This window comes from Homarus americanus, unplaced genomic scaffold (genome assembly GCF_018991925.1).
Source record: "Homarus americanus isolate GMGI-L3 unplaced genomic scaffold, GMGI_Hamer_2.0 scaffold29465, whole genome shotgun sequence".
In the NCBI taxonomy this organism is placed as follows: domain Eukaryota; kingdom Metazoa; phylum Arthropoda; class Malacostraca; order Decapoda; family Nephropidae; genus Homarus; species Homarus americanus.
In genome coordinates this window covers 52,412-75,940 of record NW_024752480.1, presented here as the reverse complement: position 1 = coordinate 75,940, position 23,529 = coordinate 52,412, and the positions used below count along the sequence as shown (strand labels likewise).

Genomic DNA, 23,529 nt, shown 5'->3' with positions numbered 1-23,529 from the left:
GGAGAGGCACGGGGAGGAGGGGGGAGAGGCACGGATGAGATGGCTGGGAGAGGCATAGAGGCACGGGAGGAGGGCCGGGATGAGATGAGATGGCTGGGAGAGGCACGGGAGGGAGGCCGGGTAGAGGCACGGGGAGGGAGGGGATGAGATGGCGGGGAGAGGCACGGGAGGAGGCCAGAGGCACGGGAGGGGGGCGGGGAGAGGCACGGGAGGAGGTAATGAGATGGGAAAGGAAAGACTTATAGGGAAGTAGTTGAGGACTGGGGAGGGAACCGGCTATAACAATCGTATTTACATTAAAATACAACAGTAGAATATAAATTTATTTATTTTATTTCTGATTAACTGAATGAAACTGTAAAGTATTTGAATAATGATTAAAAAAAACAGCAACACCAAACATATATATATATATATATATATATATATATATATATATATATATATATATATATATATATATATATATATATATATATATATATATATAATCTCAGGTGGTGACAAGAATAAATACAGGTAATTCTACGAGGATTATTTTGTTTATTGATCAGTCTTACACTACAGGATCAATTGGGTGTTAGTATTAATATATAATTATAATACAAACGCAATTATTTCATTCTTCTGAACTGATAGGAACATTATATGGAGAATTACTATTAGTAGTAGTATTTCTATTATCATTAGTAACACTACAGGTATTATCTCTATTATTATTCTATATTACCTTTATTATTTCTATTACAGGGTACTATTATCATCTACAGTAGCTACAGAATATTCATTTCTATAAAAACCACTAAGAAAAATTCCTTAAAGACAGCATCCCTATTTTAATGCTATAAAATTATCCTTTACCTCGCCGTTATGAATCTAAATATTTTCAGCAACTTCTATGTCTCATTTGTTCTCCATTCCTCAATTATTATTCATTTTGGACATCTTTTCCTCATTTGGTTATTTTGTTTTCTCTATATTCCTTCTTGTGTTTTCTTTTCTTTATTATTTATCCTTTATTTATATGTATATTTTGCCTTCCATATTCTCATTCATGTTTTTTTCATATTGTTTGTCTCTTTTATTCTTATGTTTGATTATTATCTTACCTTCTGTTGTTTCCTATTAGATTTTCACCCATTCTCTATAGCTGTTATCTTCATTCTGGTTTTTATTCTTTCTTCTCTATTCCTTCTTTCTCACAGGATCATCAACTGTTCCTCAACTATTCCTTCCCAGATCTAGGACTCTCAACTCTCCACAACTCTCGCTCATAAGGATCCTTCAGGTGTTGTCCTTCCTCTGTGTGACCATCCTGAAGGCGTCGTGGGCCAGATGGAAGGACCTCTCACACCCGCCTCCTCCCTCTGGTCAACACTAGTACCACACACTCATCTCTGACTTGTACACTGTGAGTAATGGCTTCATCCACTGTAAGTAAAGATGGGAGATGAGAGAGATAAAGATAGAAAAAAGAAAGAAAAAGAGAAAGACAGGAAGATAGAAAGAAAGAGAGAAAGAGAGAGACCAACTCACCCAATGAGGGACAGGAGAGATAGAGAGAGCAATATCTTTCAAAAGCCTTATGTAATCAATACTTGGAGAAAGAAAAAATAGATAAAAAGAAAGAGAAAAAAGAAAGAAAGAAAGAAAGAAAGAAAGAAAGAAAGAAAGAAAGAAAGAAAAAAAGAAAGAAAGAAAGAAAGAAAGAAAGAAAGAGAGAAACACTCACCCACTGAGGAATGGGATAGAAGAACTCGTCATTTTGCAAGATGCGGATCAAGTCCATGGCGCCTCCATTCTTAACCTGCAACAAACCCATTAGACCAAGAGTATACCACACATGCTTAAAATATACTAAATATATCAAAAATAAACTTAAAATTCGAAAAAAGGCCAAATATATTCCAAAAATATACCACCACACTCACTGGCTACACCCTCACACACCCACTACACCCTCAAACACCCTAATATACCCTCTCTCTCACACACACACACACACCCACTACACCCTCAAACACCCTAATATACCCTCACACACACACACACACGCCAACTACACCCACAGTCTGCACCCTCATATGCCCTCACTATCATTACACTCTCACACACCCATTACATTACACAGTCACACATATTAACATACACACACACACATCCATACACACCCACACACACCTACACTCACACACCTACCAAGGAGTCGATCAAACAACTGCCAACTAAGATGCGGTGAACAAGGCAGTTGGTCCCCCCAAACGGCAGGTCATTACCATATTTTGCTCTTAACCCTCGCAGCTGATGGAGAGAACAACAACAATGATAATAATAATACTGTATATTGTTGGAGGTTCAGTAAATACTCTCTCTCTCTCTCTCTCTCTCTCTCTCTCTCTCTCTCTCTCTCTCACCTCCTCCTCCTCATTTAGGTCATCCTCCAGCATCTTGTACTCCATCTGTCTTATGAAGGCCTTGACAGCATCCTCCTCCTCCTCCTCCTCCTCGTCCTCAGAGTTTAGTGCTCGAACCTGTGAGTTACTTCTATCAAAACAACCAGCAGCATATGTCTCGACCAGCCTCTGGAGATAAATAGACAGAGAGATGATAGGTTGTTAGGTTGATATATATATATAGACAGACGGAAAGATAGCTACCTAACATATTTCTTCCCAGCTATGGAGTACAACAATTAAAAACTGATGTAACGCCATCACCAACTGCTGTGATGTCATCACCAACTGCTGTGACAACATCACCAACAGCTGTGACATCATCAACAATGGCTGTGACATCATCACCAATGGCTGGGATGGATTAGGTCAGGTTAGGATAGGTTAAGTCAGGGTAGGATCCTACTAGAACACTCACCTGGACCTCCGGAATTTCCAGGATGCTCTCCTGGGCCTCGAGGTTGAGTAGAGCAGGACCTCCATCTCGGATCAAATTAGCCATCACCACATTCTTCACCATCTTGCCGGCCTGCTCTGTGAACCTCATCTCCTTCTGTGGTGAGTCAAGGTGAGTTATGGTGAGTCAGGATGAGTCTTGGTGAGTCAGGGTGAGTTATGGTGAGTAAGAGTGAGTCAGTTAGTGGGAGTTAGGGCGAGTTTTGGTGAGTTACAGTGAATCTTGGTGAGTTATGGTGACAATTGAGAGAGAGAGAGAGAGAGAGAGAGAGAGAGAGAGAGAGAGAGAGAGAGAGAGAATACTAATAAATAAATCAGCTCCATAGTCATTATCGACACACACCTTGAGTTAGGTGGTCTGGGTAACACTCTTATAGACACACCTGGGGGAGGTAAATGGACAGGTGGCATTAATTACTCTCACCTGAGCAGATATATGGTTAAGTATCACGGAACATGACCCTCCCCCCTCTCTCTCTCTCTTTCTCTATCTCTTTTTTGCTCTCTTTATCTTTCTTTTTGCTATCTCTCCATCTCTCTCAAGCAATATCACTGGCCATCACTCAACAAAACTCTCTCTCTCTTTCCCTCTCTCCCTTTCTCTCCCACTCACTCACACTGAGGTTATAACTCTCTCTCTCTCTCTCTCTCTCTCTCTCTCTCTCTCTCTCTCTCTCTAGCAATATCACTGGCCCTCACTCAACAAAACTCTCTCTCTTTCTCTCTTTCTCTCTCTCTCTGTCTCTCTATCTCTCACCCTGAGGTAGCGGGATACGTCTCTCAGCCTCCGGTTAAGACAGTTGGGAAGGAGGTTGGCGTTAGTGTGGTTGTGGTGTTGTGACGGCGGCTTCTGTTGTATACGTTCCATAACTGAAACTGAAGATGAAACAAGCTGAAACTAACTGAAACTGAAACAAGCTGAAGTTGGTGGGGAAACAAGCTGAAACTAACTGAAAGTGGTCATACAAGCTGAAATTGACTGAAACTGAAGGTGAAACTAATCAGGAAAGTACAAGGGGTAAATATCAGGTTAAATATCAGGTGGAAATATAACGGTAACTGTGAGGTGAAGTATGAGGTTAAGTATTAGGTACCATTAAGTACAGTATGAGGGGTCAGGACTCACCCAGTAGGCGTTGTTCAGGGTGAGGCACGGCACAGTTGGCTACAGTAGGTGGCAGGTAGGTAGCGACACAGGACCTTACACCTTCAGGGTTCTGCAGAGATGGTACACCTATTCTTAATTACCTGTCTTAAGGTAAATGTGGAAATGGTTGTTTTTGTTAATTCAGAGTTGGTGAGTGGATGGATGGGGGAGTAGATGGGTGGGGGAGTGGGTGTATGGAGGAGTTCGTGGATGGGGGAGTGGGTGTATGGGGGATTTGGTGGATGGAAGGGTGGATGATTGGATGAGTGGGTGAATATGTGGGGGAGTGGATGGACAGACAGACAGACAGACAGACACTCACCACAGTAATGTTACCAGCCTGGGTGAAACAGTCAAGACACTCGTCCTTCACCACCATATCCACCACCAGGCCACAGAGGTCTTCCTTCGTCGGCATCCCCCCCGACTGCCAGGGACATTTTGGGGGGACATTTAGAAAAGGTCAAGGATATTATGGGATATTTATCAAGGGAGTCTTGGGTATTTTTGAGACAGTGTGAGCCATTTAAAGAGATTCAGGGACATTTGTGGGACATTTAGAGGGCAGTGGCATTGTGGGACATTTGTAGAGCATTTGAAGAGGGTCAGGGACATTGTGGGGCTTCAGTCCTAATGAGCCCCAGTCTAAAAGGGCCCGACCTAGAGAGCCCCATGCTTAATGGTTGAGATAAAGTAGCCTGGGGCCTAATAGAACTAGGGTCTTTTAGAACAGGGGTCTGTTAGAACTGGAACCTATTTGACAGGTTTCCTCTTTGAATTAGGTACACAGTACTACAGTATCTACATTAACAAGATTTATACATATATAATTTAACTACAGCTCAAATTAAAACATAATACAGGGATATACAATTAATTCTGAAACATATCTACAATTATATAATTATGACCATTATATGAAAATAACAATTACATGAAGATAACAATAATTAATTCTGTAACATGGAGATTAAATAGAGTATTTATGTCCATGTTACATAAAAATAAAATAAAATATACAGAAATTAATTACCAAACCCTGGGTCATCTATACAGTAATGGCTGAAGTAATAAGATGTACAGTAATTATAAAACCTGTAATCAACAGTAAATTAAACTAAAACTAATTATTTAACATTTTACCTTAGTTAAACAGTACAATACATTACTTTTCACAACATGTATATAACAAAATACAAGAATATTCAATATTAAATGGTATTTTACTGTATTTTCATTCATTTTACTACTAAAATTAAGAGGAAAAATGCATATACAATTATATATTCCTCGTCTCATTTACATATCAATTTACACTTATACTTGTGACACACTTTGGGGTCAACATAACCATTTTCTATGATAATTTAGTTCTAAGAGAGAGTCTTGACTCTTGGTGTTGAGAGAGAGAGAGAGAGAGAGAGAGAGAGAGAGAGAGAGTCAAAAGGCTTCAGGAACACATTGACTAACCTGACTAAACAGACAGGCACAGACAGACAACAGCAACAGCGTCTTCCCTCTCATCCTGACAGTCAACAGTCTAGACCAGTTTGTGACACCGCGAGTCCAATCACAGTGCTTCTAGACCGGTTTGTCGGGCTTTTAGACCTATGATGGTACTTTCTGGCTGCCCGTAGTTTTCCAAGACCAATCACAATACTTCTAGACAGATCACAGTGTTCCTTGATAGATTATGACTCTCCTCGACCAATCACAGCACTCCAAGACCACCTAGGATGCATTCCAATTTTTTAATAACAATAATAATAAAACTATATTATACACAAACAGTACAAATCAGTGAAGGTGAGGCTGTCACCTGGGCCACCAAACTATGAGTCACCCAGATCCTACAGTCACCTGTCTGCTAAAGTCACCTAAATCTTGGAGGCACCTTATTGATATAGTCACCTAAATCCTGGAGGAACAAATCAGCCTCAGTCACTTCATCTACTTGCTGTATGCAGTCACCTGGATCACCTACCTGCTAAGAAATCACCTAAAAACCCAGGATGCACCTTTCTACAATAGTCATCTGATTCCTGGAGGCACCTACCTGTTACCGAATCACCTACCGTACCTGGTGGAGGTAAGTCAGGTGAGGGGGAGTAGTGGTGGTGGTGTTGAACCTGAGAGGAGACACACAGGTACTGACCACACCTGCTGCACCTTACCTCTTCTACCCCCCTCCCTCCAACAATCCCTCCCTCTCCCTCCCTCCCTTCCTTCATCCCACTGTTCCTCCCTCCCTCCTTCCCCCAATTTCTCCTGTTGCCACTCCCTCTATATCCTTCCATCCTACCTGTATTCCTCCTTCATCAATTATTAGTTGTCTCTCCTTCCCTCGAACTGTCCTTCTCTGCCTCCCTCAAGTAATAATAATAATAATAATAATAATAATAATAATAATAATAATAATAATAATAATATAATAATAATAATATAATAATAATATAATAATAATAATAATAATAATAATAATAATAATAATAATAATAATAATAATAATAATAATATAATAATAATAATAATATAATAATAATAATACTACTACTACTACTACTACTACTACTACTACTAATAATAATAATAATAATAATAATATTACCTGTAATAAATTCAACATCAAAAGAAATAAATGGAAATTCATGGGTCAAACTTTTTTTTTTCAAATGAATAAAGTAATTGACATCATTCAGCTTTTCAGACAAGTTGAGTACCATTCAGGTGTAACTTTCAGGTCACACATATAGTAGATGCAAAGGTCACAGGGTCACTCAATGTTAAAGGTCATGAGGTCATTCAGTGGTAAAGGTTTAGGTTAGCTTTTAGTCTCTGTCCAAATTCTTAAAGGGATCTTTAAGGGAATTGCTCTTATACTTATGTGAGGATTGTGAGAACATATCTAACTGACTTACTTGAGTTATAACACAGAGATGGTGGCCATAATTGCTGAGACTTTACTAAAACTCTATGTGTTCTCTCATCTTCATATGAGGAAACACTAACTTAAGAATATTGGAGGATCCGGAACATAGGTGATGAATATTGAGAGAGAGGATCCCCTTCAAATGTATTCCACATCGTAATTTTGAACATAATTTCACATACAGTATTCTTATAAACTTCAATACACACACACACGCACCTATTGATCACAAGCCATGTAATACACACACACACACACACACCTATTGATCACAAGCCATGTAATACACACACACACACACACACACACCTATTGATCACAAGCCATGTAAAAAAAAAAACACACACACACAATAGTAACAGTTACAACATGAAGCAACAATAAATAATATCAGTAATACATGTAAGTTACGCTTTTGGTACACATCTCCCAAAAAGTGTCATGGCAGCCAATATGAATGTGTACCACTTTGTGCAAAATTCCCTGGACAGTTTGGGCAATATTTGTCATCTTACTCACTGGTGGGTCATAAATGTGTTTGGTATTCACCTGCTGAATGCTAATTTGTATAAAAATATCACCGAAATGACATGTACCTGCATACAGGTGTGTGTTGGTGTTGACAAGGTCAGGTAAAATTAGGTTTTGACTTCAAGAGAAATTTAGCTACAGAGAGACTTGGGATGATGTGTGTAAATAAGTATGTGAACATATATGTATGTACAGTACAGTATGTATGTATGGGTACCTGCAGGTGTACAGTACCGGGTATGTGCTGCATGCTTACATTCACACAATAAGCCTATGTACGTACAGTATATGTATGACAATGAATATTCACTTTCCTGTTAAGTGTATGTACTGTACATGTGCATGTGTATACAGTACATATACATAGTTATTTATGTAGAAGAGAGGGTACTAATGTAAGTCACGGTAAGGGGGGAGGGCTGGCTTGAGGGAGATGGACAGGGCGGCACCAATCCCATGTTTACGTAAACCCAAAAGACCTGTCGTGTGATTCCTCTGACAGTCATTCAGTGTAACACCTGTGCCAGCCAAGTGATACCCCTTAATCACAGTCACCCTTTAAAAATTTAATTAGGTAATCAGATTATCTTTAGATTAGCTCCCACAGCTTATTTCACTTTTAAAATTAACCAAAATAATGCTAATCGAACCTAACCTAACCACCTTAATCTAATCTAATTTAACTTAACTTAATGCTTACCTAATCTCACTTAACTTAATCTATGGCATTCAATAACAAAAAATTATGTTCTACGGTGAAACATAATACCCAACAGCGAAAGGTGACTTCCTGTAGTGACAATGTACACACTATATACTCAAAAATATACAAACATGTCTCTTTTTCTCTCTCTGGGACACCTGTAGACAATTGAGTGTTTGTAACTATGTATGTGCCAGCAAACATTCCTTCAATAATAGCAGACAGACACAACCTACAACCTAATGCACACCCATACCTCCACACACATGAACACCCCCTACACCTACACACACCACCCCTACACCTACATACACCAACACCTCCTACACCTGCACACACACCAATACCTCCTACACCTACACACACACCAACACCTCCTACACCTACACACAACACCCCTACACCTGCACACTCACAAACACATCCCTGACAAATACCTATGCACACACGCATACACACACACCTGCTAGAGTCTACCCCCTAATAATACTCACCTGTGATCCCATAAACTAACACCTGGAGGAGATGATTAATTAGCGATACACACCTATGAGATATGGTAAGGCTAATTATGTATGTGGCCCTGGAGTCTGGATTCTCATAGGCTTGATTCTCATTGGTTTGTACGTGAGAATCCAACTTACCGGTACTTGCCCTACTTAAGTTACAATAAAAAGATGGATTCTCAAAAGTTCATGAGCGAAAATCCAAGTTAGGTTAGATTATAAAAGCATTTCACGTACCAAGCAGAAGAGGTCCTCAGCACCTGCTCAACACAGGACACTTGGCTTAACAGATACTGAAGCTCCAAGTTAGTAAAGTTACATGACCAGTGACGTCTGGACACAGCTGCAGTGTTAAGTGATGAGCAATGGCACCAACCCTAGCATGAGGAGGCACCGAGGCTTGTATGCTAACACAGACTCCTACCTGACCATATCTTAACTTAGCAAAACCTTAACCTAATCTAACCTAACTTAACATAACCTAATTTAACCTATTCTAACCTCAGCCTTCTTAAACATAAAGATTACGGACTATAATAACTGGAGTCAAATTAGGACCACTGTATAAAGTCCCCAACATAACCATGAGAACTGGGGCCCATTAGGACATTATGGCATCCATAAGAACTGGGCCCCATTAAGGATGGAGTCCATGAGGAATGGACCTTAAATCAATTTATGCATCCATGATATAATAAATCAATTCCTAATATTTTAACATTCACGACAACATTAGTCTGTCTGTCTAATTAATGAACATTTATAACACCATTAATGTCTACCTAATTTATAAACATTTATGATAACATTAATCTGTCTATCTAATTTATGAACATTTATGATGACAACATTAATCTATCTAATTAATGAACAGTCTTTTACCTTCACTTAATTAGCAATGAAAACTACAATATATGAACCTTTGAGAATATGCTCATTGAATGCTGTCAATAAGCACATAAAAGAACTCTTCTCTCTATCCCTGTACAGTACAAGAAATCTCATCTCAATAACCTCACTCGACCTCAACAGACTCCTCCACACACAACAAAAGAGATGATTAGGTTTGGTTAGGTGAAGTTAGGTTTGGTTAGGTAAGGTAAGATTAGGTTAGGTTAAAACTTCCAAATAATATTCATATGTATTTGAAAACTACATCAACATTTAAATGAATCGTAAAAAGTTAAAATGAAATGTAAATGTTTCCATAAGCTACAAACATAATCACCTGCACCTGGCACTGTGCTCAGCCTTCTTCAAGCTCATTTCATATTCGCAGCACAAAGTCAGCCCATGTGAACTTAATTAATATCCTCAAAAGCAAAGATGTTCACTGACGACAATCTTTTACTGGTAACAATAATTCTGGGATGATTTAGAACTGTACTGTATTACTTTTTATATTACTTATATTATCCCATTTAATTATCTCACTCATAAAGAATTTGAGTAACAGTTAAGTACAAAAAATACAAATGTTCTAAAAATGGAGAAGGAAAGACAATATACCATTTCTGAATGTTAAGACTTGCTTGATAAGTTAAGATAAAAAACCAACAATTTCTTGACAATTACACAAACTCAGTATGACATCTTCTTTATGTGACTGTACAAGGAATTAAAGAATAAAGAATTAACATCTGAAAACTGGAGGAGGAGGAATAAATGATGGTTTTTGTCGGACTGTCGAAGGCTTGCCCCCACCCAGACGAAACCTGTGAATATTAATGAGTGTGGTGCGACGCAGTACACTGATGATGGATGATGATGACGTGAACACCTGGGGGGGGAGGAGGAGGAAAGGAGGTGTACGAGGGAAGGAAGGAAGGGGGGTGCAGGACTTGGAAGGAAGGAGAAGGGGAGATGTAGGAGGTAAGGAAGGGGAGGTGTAGGAGGTAAGGAAAGGAGAAGGGGAGGTATAGGAGATAAGGAAGGGAGAAGGGGGAGGATGGCAGATGCAGGGGAGGTGTAATACCCGGTAGGGGTAAGGGAAGGGGAAGATAGGTGAGAGGAGGTGGAGGGGGGGGGGGAGGGGGGTTAGTCAGAAGAAGAGGGAGAGCCAGGTGTGTGGTGCAGGTGGCATACATTGAGGTCCCCAGCCAGCCAGTCGTCACACATCACCCCCACCGCATTAGGTTCCTCACCCACCCACATACCACCACCACCTGTGTGCCTCACTCACTTACACCTGTGTGGGGTGACCTCACCTGCCTGTGGACCTCCTTACAACACCTCCAAATCCTCCTGGAGACACAGAGAGAATCCAGCTAGCATCAGGATGCAACAGTTACTCCTGCTGCAACTCCTGGCAGCATCCACGGTAGGACAACTGTGTTCACGTTCAGAAAATTTGTCCACAAATATTGAAAGGGTGTTTAAAATTATGCTTGGTGTTCAGCTACAGTAATTTCCATATACTGTAGTGGTGCTGTAATAGATTCACCAAGTTTTATCTGAATTATCTACATGAACACAGATTTATGTGTCGAGTACAGTTACAGCAATTCCTATGTGGTGACAACATTCAAAGTGTTAATATAGAAAGTTTACCTACAAGATTATAAATCTAAATACAAAGTACAGATACAGTACATTACAGCAATTCAAGATGGGAGACAATACTGTAACATAAAAGTGACAAACTTAAAAGATAAAACAATAAATTTAATCAGAAACATCACAATAGATACTGTAATGATTTAGATATAAAATACGGGTACAGTAATTCCTATGAGATGAAAGTACAGTGTGATAAAACAAGAACCTTAACTGATACAGAATGTTAATTCAGAAAAGTTAAAGGGACAGCTGCAGAATTAGGTACTGTACTGTACAGTTTAGTTAAAGGTTCAGTGATTCTCAAGAGGTATCTCATACAGGTGGTGTCTTAACTGTATACAGGTTACAGGGACGAGTAGATACAAGTACATGAAGTACAGGTAAAGTTCATTAATTCCTCCCAAGCGACACAGTTTCCTACAGGTGGTGTCTTAACCTAGATATGACTGAGAGCTAGTACATGACACACACATACATATACATACTGTGTGTGTGTATATATATATATATATATATAACTACCAAGTAATACATGCAACCACAGTAACACACACACCCCATATAGTAAAACACACACAGAGTAAGGGACATGTGGTGAAGTATCAGTTCATTTTAAAAGTCTTATTCAGAGACATCAGTACAAGTACATATTCAAGTTTTAAGTACATTTACACAACAGGTATTTTAGGCAGGTAACAATATGGCCAGGTAACACATTCTTTTATTATTATAAATAACCCACAAAAATGGACTAAAAGCATAAAATAACCTCCTAAATTGGCCTATACTCTATGAACAAAATATTAACTAAACTAACCAAAAAGCAGTTTTTAAAGAGCCCAAAATATCACAAATTAAGACAATTTCACCTAAAATAACCCCCCAAAATGTCATCAAACTATTGTAAACAAGCACATCTCTATCACCACGACAGGTACTTGGAGCCACACTAGAACACAGTCAACGTATAGCAAGGAATGTCAATGTGGAGTGGCCCAAGGCTGGGCTGGAGGTGTGTGAGGAGCTCCAGGATGAGCGCTACAGCCTCAGCTGCCAACAGTGCTTCCACAACTCTGGCAAGGACTTCAAAAAGGTACTGTACTGTGCTGCTGGGTTGTGAGGAGGTGCACTATTCAAGCTTACACACAATGACATACTGTACTCTCACACACACACACACACACACAACTAACTTCTGAGACACAAATACACATATATAAAGGTAGAGTATAGTATATGGCTACACACACACATACACAGTCATAAATTTGTACACAAAGTTAGACACACACACACACACAATTTAGCTCAACAGTGTACAGTACCGTATAATAGATTAACACAGATGTAACACTCCAGGATATAATTTTCTGCATAACTATAAGAAGGAGATGTACTGTACTATCTTACATTCCCCCAGACAATATTTCAGTGCCCAGTGAAGCCTCTGTCTAGCTAGAACATAAATAAATACTGTAAATAAATTAATAGATAAAATAAATCTCCATTAACTGTAGATGACCCCTTGGCTGCTGATGGCTACAAAATTATGACTATCAAAGGTGCTCCTACAGATTTCACCCTTAAGAGGCACTTCTACATCCCTGGAGGATTCATAACATGCTGTACAGTACATGTCTTCCTTGGGATGTCCATCTTTGGGAAATTTCAAGTAAGGTAGATAAAACAGTAAACAGATAGACAGACAAAAATAGCTCATAAAAATATCCTCCAGCACTTGTGACAACAGTATTTTAAAAGATATATTTGATGTCTGACTTCTAATTGTGACTCAGATAATGATGTATGGGACACCTGGTTATTCTTCACAACACACTGTCTGGTCATGACATACAGGTAAAGACAAAAACTCACCTAACCAAAATTTTGACCAGTTTTTTGCTAGTCACCTTATATTTAGGTGCAAGAAATAATTTTGAGAAAATAGGCTAAAAGATGGAAGTCAGTATGTACAAGAAATTGTAAAATATGTAATTTATGCAAATTTTATGGCATCCAACTATTGACTTCACTTTTGAGGGGCACCCTGAAGGATCACAGAGAGTCAGTTGTTTGTTGTTTTTTCTGGGTTATTTGGGGAAACTCAAGTACAGGAAAAGAGTACAAGACTTATGCTGACACAACTTGGATCCTGACTACAGCCTATGGGTGTTAGTGGCTGTGGGGTAAAAATTACTTATGTTCCTTATTGTTTCCTCTACTCTAATGTTGTTATTGTTGTTCTTGATCCTGCTGGTCCTGTTGTCATCATTGCTGTACCTAATGGTGGTGGTTCGCTGTTCATTGCGCTGTTGTTGTGGTGTATGGCCATCAGATCAAAGTGTGTGTGAGGGATTGGCTGCCACAGATCATAGCTCGATGTGCTACCAACGCTCACGCCAAATATATCAAGTCCTTCAACAGCTGCATCGCCCACGCCATTAAATACAATGCCCATCTGAACCAGGCGAGTGTGTTGAGCATTTTCGTGAAGTTGCACAACTTTTTTTTTATTTCAAAACTGACTTTACACAGCCATGTGTAGCCACGACAGAAGAGGTGTTGTTAACTGAGTCTAACTTAACCTAATCTTAAATAATCCTAACCTAATCTAACGTCCTAATATCTTTAACTTGCCATAATATTATACAGAGGAAGGATTGTTCTAGCTCAATGTTACCATTCTGTATATTCTCAGGGAATAGAGTATACATGTAGTGTATTGCATCACAATACATGTTATTTATCCTACAGTACTGTACTTTATATCTAAACCACCATACTTATATTAAACCAAGTCTCTTTTATTTCCCTTTGTCTCCCGGTGTGGCCAAACAGAGAGCAAACTTACTATGCACGAAGGGCGGCGCTCTACTCAAAAGGGTGAGTCACTCAAAGATCCTGCCAAACGGACCTGCTGCCATCTACTCCTCCATGGCCCAGGAGCTCCTCATCACCACAGAGCCTGTCAAGGTGAGTCCCTCTATGTTGTGGCATAACATAAGGTTAATATTGGTGATGCACCACTGTGTCTCAAGTTTGATCCCTGGTCTGGGCCAGATGTGAGAAGGGTGTTATGCAGCGACACTATCAAACATGGCAGGTTTTGTCCAGCTTTCTCCTGTACTAACACTGGACAATAAAGGTCACATCAAAGTAACAATTCTAGTTTCTCCAGCAGGAGTGAATGATTAACAGTGGATGAAGGAGGAATCTTTGTGACTGCATTTCCTCTTCGTTCCAGCCTCTTTGTATTATAGTCAGAAAATGCTTGAAAGAGCGGAGATAAATGTAAACCAACCGTTTCATCGTTAACATCTTCACTACTGCATGACCAACTTGGCATATACTTCTATGATAACAACAGTACAGTCCACTTAAAGTACACATTAGGTGGTGTAAGGGGCAGAGTTGTGTAGATTAAATAGAAAGGATTTGGAATGAGTTGCTTGAATTGTATATGTGCCTTTCTGTAGTGGTTGAAGAAAGGATGGTGGTCACAACATAGTCTTAATAAGTGGCATTTTGTTTCTCTATGGAAGATTAATTCTGAAAAGGGGATACTTAGTGCTGGAGTGGATATGAAAGAATGACAATACCTGAAGTACTCTTATCTCAAAATATGAATAATTATGTTTGTAATTCTCAGTACACCTGGCATTTGGGGGACATCCAGATCATCTCCTGTTTCTAGTACAGAACAATAAATCTCTCTCCCCTTCTATGTTAAAAGCAAATAAGATGATTGAGTACTGCAATGCTACAAGTGGGTTCCTTCCTACAGAGTTTGCTGGAGGAGCCCGACCATGACTGCTTCGACAGGTTCAAAGTAGACGAAAACAATAAAAACTGGCACCTCCATTCCTCCGGCTCATCAGGTGAAGGTAAACAACGGACCAGCAGGGACTTCGACCACACAGCCAATAGCCATCATCCAAAAGGTTAGTAGGAATATAACCCCTAAACACCTTCACTCCCACTGACATAAACTGAACCCTTCCTAGTACAGTGGCAAACTTGTTTGGATTATTAAGAGACCAATTTTCCTGTTGTCAGCTCGTTTCAAAATTTATCAACATTTCTTCTTTCCCAATTACAGTTCTGATTAAGAGTTCAAGATTAAGTGTTACTGTGTACCTCCATTATTATACTTTCATTATTATTATTAAATTGGAAGAGTATTGATTTACTGCCAGCCTCACTAACTGCATCAATTAATCCACCATCAGCCTCACCTGCCCAAGCAGCAGCAGAGAGGGACATGGTGTACGAGTATGGGAATACGGGACACGACATGCCCTTCGAGGGAGTGGGGCCCCTGGCAGTGGACGTCCTAATGGGCGAGTGTATTGTTGCTTACCTGGTGAGGGCGTCTTCATATTCTCTCTCTCTCTCTCTCTCTCTCTCACACACACACTGCCTGCCATCTCGTGACTGTGTTGCCACATCCATCAAGAACACACAAGGCACTTCAATTTTTACTGATATATAAGGAGACAAATCTGGTAATAGGCCTTTTGAATTAGAATCTACTGTATATCTAAACATACAACAGTCTGGATAGACCCTCATAACTCCCTGGCCATCTCACCAACAGGAGGGGAAAGGAAAATTGCAGATCTTGGTTGATGAAATTCTCGAGTCCCCGGCCCCTGTGCCTGCCTGGGTAAGTAATCTCAAGCTGACTTTCATTTTCCCCTTCATTCTAATCTTCTAAATTTGCTAAGCCAATCTAAACTGACCTAACTGGAGCAAACTTAACCTAAGTTGACCAAACATAAACTAATCTAAACTAAGCTAACCTATCCTAAACTGACCAGCCTAGTTTACCCTTATTATACACCTCACTAACTAAACTTAATCCTCATTCTTAACCTCCTTACACCCTACTTAACTTAATCCCCATTTCTAACCTCATCTGTTTTCCCATGTTGCTTCACACACACACACACACACACACCCATCAGCAGTACAGTGTCCCCCTCCCTAAACAAAGTCAATTGTCTATGTATTTGAGAATCTAGTGGAATGTAATCAAGACAAGTTCAGAAGGTTTGATAGGAATATACCAAAATAAAGTCATAAAAACACCCACACAAACTTGCATATATCCTCACCTTGTATTCATTGTGTATAAAATAAATCTCTAGCCTCTACACTGATTGAAACTGTTAATATCAGTATCTATTGGTAATACTGTATCCATTAACTACTTGTGTATGGGGTCCCCTCTCTGCTCAACAAAATCGTCGTGTTAGCCAAATAAAATATCAAAAGTGACGTCCCTGTAGCGAAGGGGTTAAATAATGCCTAATAATAATCTCAAATTTGTTCTAGTGTCTGATTGATAGTAATAATTCTTTTCTTTTTCAGATATTCCAAGAGTTGCTGACCCTTATCAAGACTATTAAACTGACCTAAGAAATAACACTTCATTCTAAAAAGCAACAATTGTTAATACTTCCTCCAGGATGATCAAGAACCACATCCATCACACTACACTATGCAACACTTGATGATACAGTATTTCCTCCAGGATGATCAAGAACCACATCCATCACACTACACTATGCAACACTTGATGATACAGTATTTCCTGCAGGATGATCAAAGACCACATCCATCACAGACAGGGCCTTTGTTGTAAATCCTGGGAATAAACTTGAATTGTGCTAGGAAATGTACATCATAATATAGTAAATAAATAATACATAGCTTTAACTAAATACATTCATCTGTAGTTTTTTTCACTCTTGTAGGCTTTTTTTTAACCTCTTCATCACCGTCTCGCTCTTTCCCTCTCTGCCTATACACATCAAACACACACACACACAAACACATTTACCCCAACACATTTTTTTTTACATACCCGGTATGTAAGTGTCTAAGTCATTACCGAGTCACAGGTGTTAGGATACTATTTTTCAGTAACACGCGACCTTCACCTACACTAAAGCATGTTGACGTCCAGGTGAGCCGGGATGAGACGTCTCATGGTGTTGTCACGTGAGGAATAACGTATAAAGGAAGAATGTTTCATCTAGTGTAGTATTTCCCATATACAGTACATAATGAATCGGTATTAACTGTGTGTATATTTCTTTCATTAAATCCTACATTATATACAGCATCTACTTTTCAACCTGAAGCATTTATTTCCCAGTATTATTTTGTTAAGGCACTAAGTATATTCTGTAACTGCTATATGTAGATAATGAACCAGTAAACAAACTATACAAAGCTGTAGATTAAATACTGTTACCTGTAAATACAACCATTTTTATACAGCACTTAAACGACAGACTACAGGTAGTCCCCAACTTACGACCGACTCGACTTACATCCACCCGCACTTACGACCGCCTCAGTCGTACCAAAATGTGGTCAAATTGTGTATTTTTGAGTCCCAAAGTCAGTACACAGACAAAATTTTCATCTGTAATTCACTTTAAAATGGCTGGCAAGTTTAAAAGTGAGTGTTTTGTGGTGCTGAGAAGAAAAAGGGACCCAAATTTTTTACTTTCTATGTGTTATTTAAGCATTTCCGACTTACGACCATTTTGACTTACGACCTGGATGTCGGTCCCTAACCCCGTTGTAAGTCGGGGAGTACCTGTATAGCTAATACAAAGAAGAGAAAGTTGATGATCTACCATACTGTTCTCAAAGTTGACCTAAAGAAAAACAAACACATTCTTTTTCTTGTGTTATACACTGTACTATATTCCTTCACAGGCAAAAAATAAAAATAAATAAAATAAAAAAATAAAAATAGGGACAGTCAGGAAATTCGAAAAACAGACAAATAGTTTCTTTCCGACTGAACCAAAATCGAGGAGGTACAGTACTAACACAAGATTCATCATGATACAGTACAGTAAAACCTTCATATAACGGACTATCATCTCTATACAGTTCATTATACGGAGGTTTCACTTCTAACAGACCCTCGATATAACAGACATTAAACTCTATACAGTTCATAAGATGGAAGCTTCACATCTAACGGACCCTCGATATAGCGGACTTTCCTTTCCATAGTCAGTTAAATATAGGTCTGTCACACTGTTTTCACTCCACCACCACCAACAACAACACGCCCTGCTCAGGAAGTCACTGATAGAAGTTTTGAGACCGGACATATTAAAAATTTTGAAAAATCATCAAAAAGTACAAGAAACATCCATACTGTTAATATATTCGTGTGTATACCTCAGATACCAATGCCACTCACCCCTGATTTTTTTGTACATAATAAATTTACTGATACCTTCAGATAGAGTACTGTACTGTACAAAAAACTCTTTGAAAAATCTCAAATAAAATAAATCATTGGTCACTAATTCCTTCACAAAGAAAGTTTAGGCATCAATGGTTTATTTCAACTGATGATTAACACCTTTATGATAACCTATCTAAACCTAACCTAATGCAATCTAACCTAACCAAATCTAACCCAATCGAACCTACTCCCAAATTAATTTCTAGGGTGTCTAATCATCAGGTGAAATAAGCACAGTAATTATGTTGTTCCTAATCTTCATGGGATCCAAAAATGACTACTAAGAACATGGGAACAAAAATAAAACAAACTCTAGCTTACCTTTTTATTAATTCTCCGCTAGCATCAACAGAAGAGACGTTACGACCAGGACATTGACACTGTTGCCTAACACTTTGTACTTCTGCTTGTTGGTGATTGACTGAGGTAAGTCGTACCAGTCGGGGAAACACATCAGCTTTGTTACTTCCTCAGGAGTGAAGTACCTCAGCTGGAGTTCTCTCAATAGTTCTAGCCTGTGTGAATCGTCGGCAGCCAGTAGTTGCACCTTCGAGTATGTCTCTGCCATGTTTACGGTGGTGTTGTGTTGTATGACCGAGCCAGTTCCCTCAACATAATGAGCATAGCCTTTGGTAAAGCAACAAGATCTCTGGGATTCTCTGTCTACAATGTCAAGGAGCATGTGGTATTTGTTTAGTATCTTATCCTTCAACAAATATGGCTCTAGGTTGTCTGTGAGGCTCAGGTAGTGGGAGAGTGATGGCAACACTTGGGTGTATGAAGTAACTGCATGTAAACTTCCTGGGTGTCTGTCAGAGTGGAACTTGTGAAGGAGGGTGTGAAGGGAGTTCAGGAGAGGTCTGGTACAACGATGACAAGATCCAGTTTTACTCGTGACAGAATCCTCAACTTTAACACACAGGCACAGAGGAAACTCCTCCTGCACCTGTTGGGGATAAGAAGAATTAACTTTTGATCCAATAAAAGGAATTTTTACTACACAAGTGCATTATATAGTTTAAGAACACTCATAGATATGCCACCATCAAGTCGAGCAGTTGGGACTGAAAGCATTACTAATACTAAAATTTCTTCCCAGCATAAGGGAAAACAAAATTTGAAAACAGGAATAGCAAAGTCTCCTTTGCAAAAGATGAAAAAATTCACAAACTTTGTTACATATTTCATATTTATTTTACACAAAAGACAATTTATACTGGTAGACAGATAGATATACAGTATTGAAATTGATAGATATTAAATCATTAAAACCATCTTAAATTATAACATCAGATAGTCAATGTTAATAATACTGTACTCACCTTGTCAGACAAGGTGAAGCAGAAAGTAGCTGGTTTCTGCTTGGCCAACATGTAATATCTTAGTCGAGAGTTGGGAACACCAAGTTGGGTCGGAGATAACAAGAACTCCTGTAATGTAGAATTGATGACTGAGATATTGGATTCATAATGTCAGCAGCACCAGTTAAGTCACCACCATGTATGACTCAAATAGAGGTACTGTACTGTAGTAACACATCTTAGGTCACTTAATAGTTAAAAATACTGTAGTCGTCTCTCACAAACACTCAACTTCACAGCTGAAAGTCTACTCGTCAACAATCTGAAATGATATTATCACCCACACTTTTTGTTAGAATGCCAGTGGACTATGGACAGGCAATGTAAGTAGATCTAATCTTTTAGTACTGTACCGGGAAATTCTGCAAGTGGTATGCTAACAGCAGCTTGCATTTGATGTAACACCACAGATAAGATAAGGTACGTGGTCCTTTGTAGCCTTGAAACCCCAGATCCCACTTCTTGGTTGAGATATCATAGGATTTCTAAAAAAACAGACCAGCTTCACCAATACTGAGCACTTGTTGGGGTGTGTAGTCTCCTGTTAGCACGAGTGCCTCAAAGTTGTCGGGAAGGTAGCAGTCGCAGTATGGTCAGCACTCGTTGAGTTTTTATACAAACTTACAGTCTACACTTTGTGCCTGACAGACAGACAGACCAACAACAGGGACAACACTTCCTTTCATCTTCATTGCATCCACACACACACACTCAACTACCAAGTACAGTATTCCTTGTCCTTGTGCTCTATGGGGAAAAAAAATGTCAAGGAAGGTGCTGCTGATTCCCCATTCCTTAGATTCCTGTAGTTACTATACTGTACTTATAAAAACTAGTTGTAAAGAAATATAAAATACCATAAAAGTGAAAAGTCTAAGTTCATGTATATCCAATGACTCTTCAATCGTTATCTAACCTTCAAGGAGACTCCATAAAAGATATTCTCTGATAACTTCTTCACCTGCACTACTGTACTTACTTGCCAGACATAATTTCTTGTCTTGAGCAGACTCACAAGTCGGTCTCTAGCAAGTGATGTCTCAAACCCAGCAACATTTTCCAGGAGTATCATGTCTGGTGGCCGAAGGACCTCCTCCAGAAGGCCCAAAAGGTGCAGGAAGGACGACGTTCGAGCATCTTCCACGTCACGTTTCAGACCCTGCCTGACACAAATGTTTTATCACACACAATAACAAACATGTCCTCTTAGGTAGTATAATTCATAAGGGGACAATGTAAGACAATTTTAAAGGAGAGAACATGGGAGGAGAAGGGGCTCCTGGGAGGCTCTTCCGAGGTGGCAACCCAACACATCTGCCCTGGGGAGTGAGAACACAGACCAAAAACACAAACATATAGAGAATTAACAATGAATGGGAAGCTTTCTTAATAGTTCTCTGGTATAAAAATTAATTCTTCACTTTATACCACAAAATGTAAAGTTGCCTAATTAAAACATTTTACTAAACAAATACAGTGCTACTGTAATAGTAAATATGTCTAAAATTCAGAATGTAAGGAATACACATTTGAAAAATTAATTAGAAATGAGTTTTGATTGTGATTACTATGACATGGGGAGAAATGTTTCACTTAACACTATCATACACAAGCTTGGTACACACCTTGTAAATGGCTGGCACGGAGGACTCATCATGATCACACTGGGGTTAAGGTTCGTCAGCTCTTCCACAGTAAGGCCCATAATGTTGCGAGGTTTGTTGGTTCCCGGGAAATTGTGACGGTACACTTCCAGAGCCGTGGGGTTAAGTTCATACGTCCCCACTATCTCAAAGGGCAGCCCACTCTCTTGAGACGAAGAGAATAACACAAGTAGAATTTAAGTAAAGATGTTTTGCTGGATTGGCATACACTACTACTGTATTGATGGGTGATGTTAGGCTGTGTGAGGCAAAAAAGGTATAGGCAGAACAGAACCTCTATTACAGTGAGTGGATAAAGGGATAGCCAGTGAACAGTGACACACTATAGGTGGACATCAGAAGCTTTGGACATTTCCCAAGCTATTCCCCTGACACTTAAGATTTTTTAATGGTTGTAGTTGATATGATGCAATATTAAAAAAAAATACATTTAAGTTTAGATAATTTACCTGTCAGTGGTTAAATATTAGTTAGCAATTGATAAATGAACATATGACCATTTCCCACTGTCTACCAGGTAGTTGTGTGGAGCAAAACACTGACTCCACAAAAAGGTGATATCAAACCATCTGGTACACATTATATACATTACAACACACCACAAATTTCAATGGAATCAACATGTCCCCTCCCATGCCAAGTACTTTTTCCTAGTCTCCAGAACGTTCAAAATAACTTTACACTGTAACTAGTTAGAGATTTAGGCAGGTAAAAAAGCCAGAAATTAGTTGATTTTGAAAGCCTTGAGTCGGTACTGTCTTCCACTGCAGAATAATTGTAAAAATACACTCAGAAGACCCTCACCTCTGGCAGCAGTGTGCATTCCCCCAATTCCACTGTACAGTTCTAAAATCCATAATGGGTGAGGAGGAGCCATGACCCTGAGGAAGACAACAGTTATACTGACACATCACATTTACATATTTCGCCATCACTATATCCACTATATGTGTTTTTGTTTTAATACAGACCGAAAAGACGTGAATAGTGACAGTGGGGTAAGAAAGAGTCAGTCTGAACAACACTAAAGGTACTACTTGAGGCTCACAGCATGTGTTATTACCTCTACACATTATACCATCACTGAACTCCATTTCACTGTAACAGGAATGAACCATTAAGTGTTGCCAAACTCGGCCGTATTCCTGCTAATGCCAAGATAGAGTTCAGTGACTCTGATTTAACCTTGTTTGTGTTAAGTAGTACAGTATACCCATTGTTTCATAGGTGGTTTTCACTCACTTTTTTCCTTAATCCTCCAACAGTTTTGTACAGTGTTATCATACAAACATTTTGGTGAATAACTCAACGAATAAAACACCATCAACTATACAGATCCAATCTAAAACACTTCCCCTACAGATGTAATGCTTGATTTAAGTGAATAACGTCACTATGAGTGACCTTGACTAAGTTTTGGGTAAATTACAACTATTTATTTTACTTTAGTGCTACGAATTATAAAAAAAAGACAAACTAACCCTGAGGTAAACTAAAGTATGTCATGATCGATCTGTTGCTCTTAATAACACAAAACCAAAGGAGTAAAAATACCGTCTAATAAAATATTGCGACTTTCTACACCATTACTATGTGCTGACGCTAATTCCGTACAGTAAAGAAAGTGCTTTCAAGGCAAGTTAACACTTTCCTGCCATTTGCCGCTAAATGGTCCAATAATCCACTGCCTAAATTAAACAACAAAGCCGCAGAGGATAAATTTAGATATTTTCACGTAAGAAAGAAATGAAGATAAACTCTCCTCTGAACTTGGACTAAATCAACAGTTATAATAATAACAAACAGTGTATGGCAGCATGACACTCGGTTAAAAGTGCTTTACCGACACAAATTTGTAATACTTTCTGACATTTGCCAAATTTCAGCTGTGGCTCCTGCATGACAACGAGAACAACAATAAGAAGCTAGTGTATTTAT

General features: G+C 39.0%; 2 protein-coding genes across 15 annotated transcripts; one reads left to right on the top strand and one right to left on the bottom strand.

The window, feature by feature from the left end:
• Positions 1-523: 523 nt before the first annotated feature.
• LOC121855108 (tRNA (cytosine(38)-C(5))-methyltransferase-like) lies at positions 524-23,504 on the bottom strand. Of its 14 annotated transcripts, none has more exons than XM_042349961.1 (10): positions 8,963-9,453; positions 5,527-5,787; positions 4,379-4,483; positions 4,036-4,126; positions 3,667-3,785; positions 2,872-3,006; positions 2,415-2,582; positions 2,200-2,301; positions 1,733-1,807; positions 524-1,431 (listed from the first exon to the last, which is right to left on the bottom strand). In XM_042349961.1, the coding sequence occupies exons 2-10, from the start codon at positions 5,578-5,580 to the stop codon at positions 1,378-1,380; spliced, it is 903 nt and encodes a 300-aa protein (XP_042205895.1). In that variant the 5' UTR covers positions 5,581-5,787; positions 8,963-9,453; the 3' UTR covers positions 524-1,377. The 14 variants fall into 14 exon arrangements, with proteins under 14 accessions (XP_042205895.1, XP_042205892.1, XP_042205893.1 ...); XM_042349958.1 differs by lacking the exon at positions 8,963-9,453 and adding an exon at positions 6,137-6,231; XM_042349959.1 differs by lacking the exon at positions 8,963-9,453 and adding an exon at positions 6,113-6,208.
• Positions 10,823-17,407, top strand: LOC121855110. The gene is made up of 8 exons (XM_042349965.1): positions 10,823-11,045; positions 12,219-12,377; positions 13,620-13,751; positions 14,123-14,257; positions 15,069-15,225; positions 15,514-15,647; positions 15,882-15,950; positions 16,658-17,407. Exons 1-8 carry the CDS (start codon positions 11,004-11,006, stop codon positions 16,703-16,705), a joined length of 876 nt encoding a protein of 291 aa, XP_042205899.1. The 5' UTR covers positions 10,823-11,003; the 3' UTR covers positions 16,706-17,407.
• Positions 23,505-23,529: the final 25 nt, after the last annotated feature.

What these genes read in the sequence shown, in the direction of transcription:
- LOC121855110 (XM_042349965.1), top strand. Translation starts at nt 11,004, where the DNA reads ATGCAACAGTTACTCCTGCTGCAACTCCTGGCAGCATCCACG. An exon ending in TCACCACAGAGCCTGTCAAG is followed by an intron (nt 14,258 to 15,068) that starts GTGAGTCCCTCT and finishes TCCTTCCTACAG; the next exon opens with AGTTTGCTGGAGGAGCCCGA. An exon ending in CGGCCCCTGTGCCTGCCTGG is followed by an intron (nt 15,951 to 16,657) that starts GTAAGTAATCTC and finishes TTTCTTTTTCAG; the next exon opens with ATATTCCAAGAGTTGCTGAC.
- LOC121855108 (XM_042349950.1), bottom strand. Translation starts at nt 23,463, where the DNA reads ATGTCAGAAAGTATTACAAATTTGTGTCG. An exon ending in AGTATTACAAATTTGTGTCG is followed by an intron (nt 22,473 to 23,434) that starts GTAAAGCACTTT and finishes TGTCTTCCTCAG; the next exon opens with GGTCATGGCTCCTCCTCACC. An exon ending in AATGCACACTGCTGCCAGAG is followed by an intron (nt 21,737 to 22,395) that starts GTGAGGGTCTTC and finishes CTTCGTCTCAAG; the next exon opens with AGAGTGGGCTGCCCTTTGAG.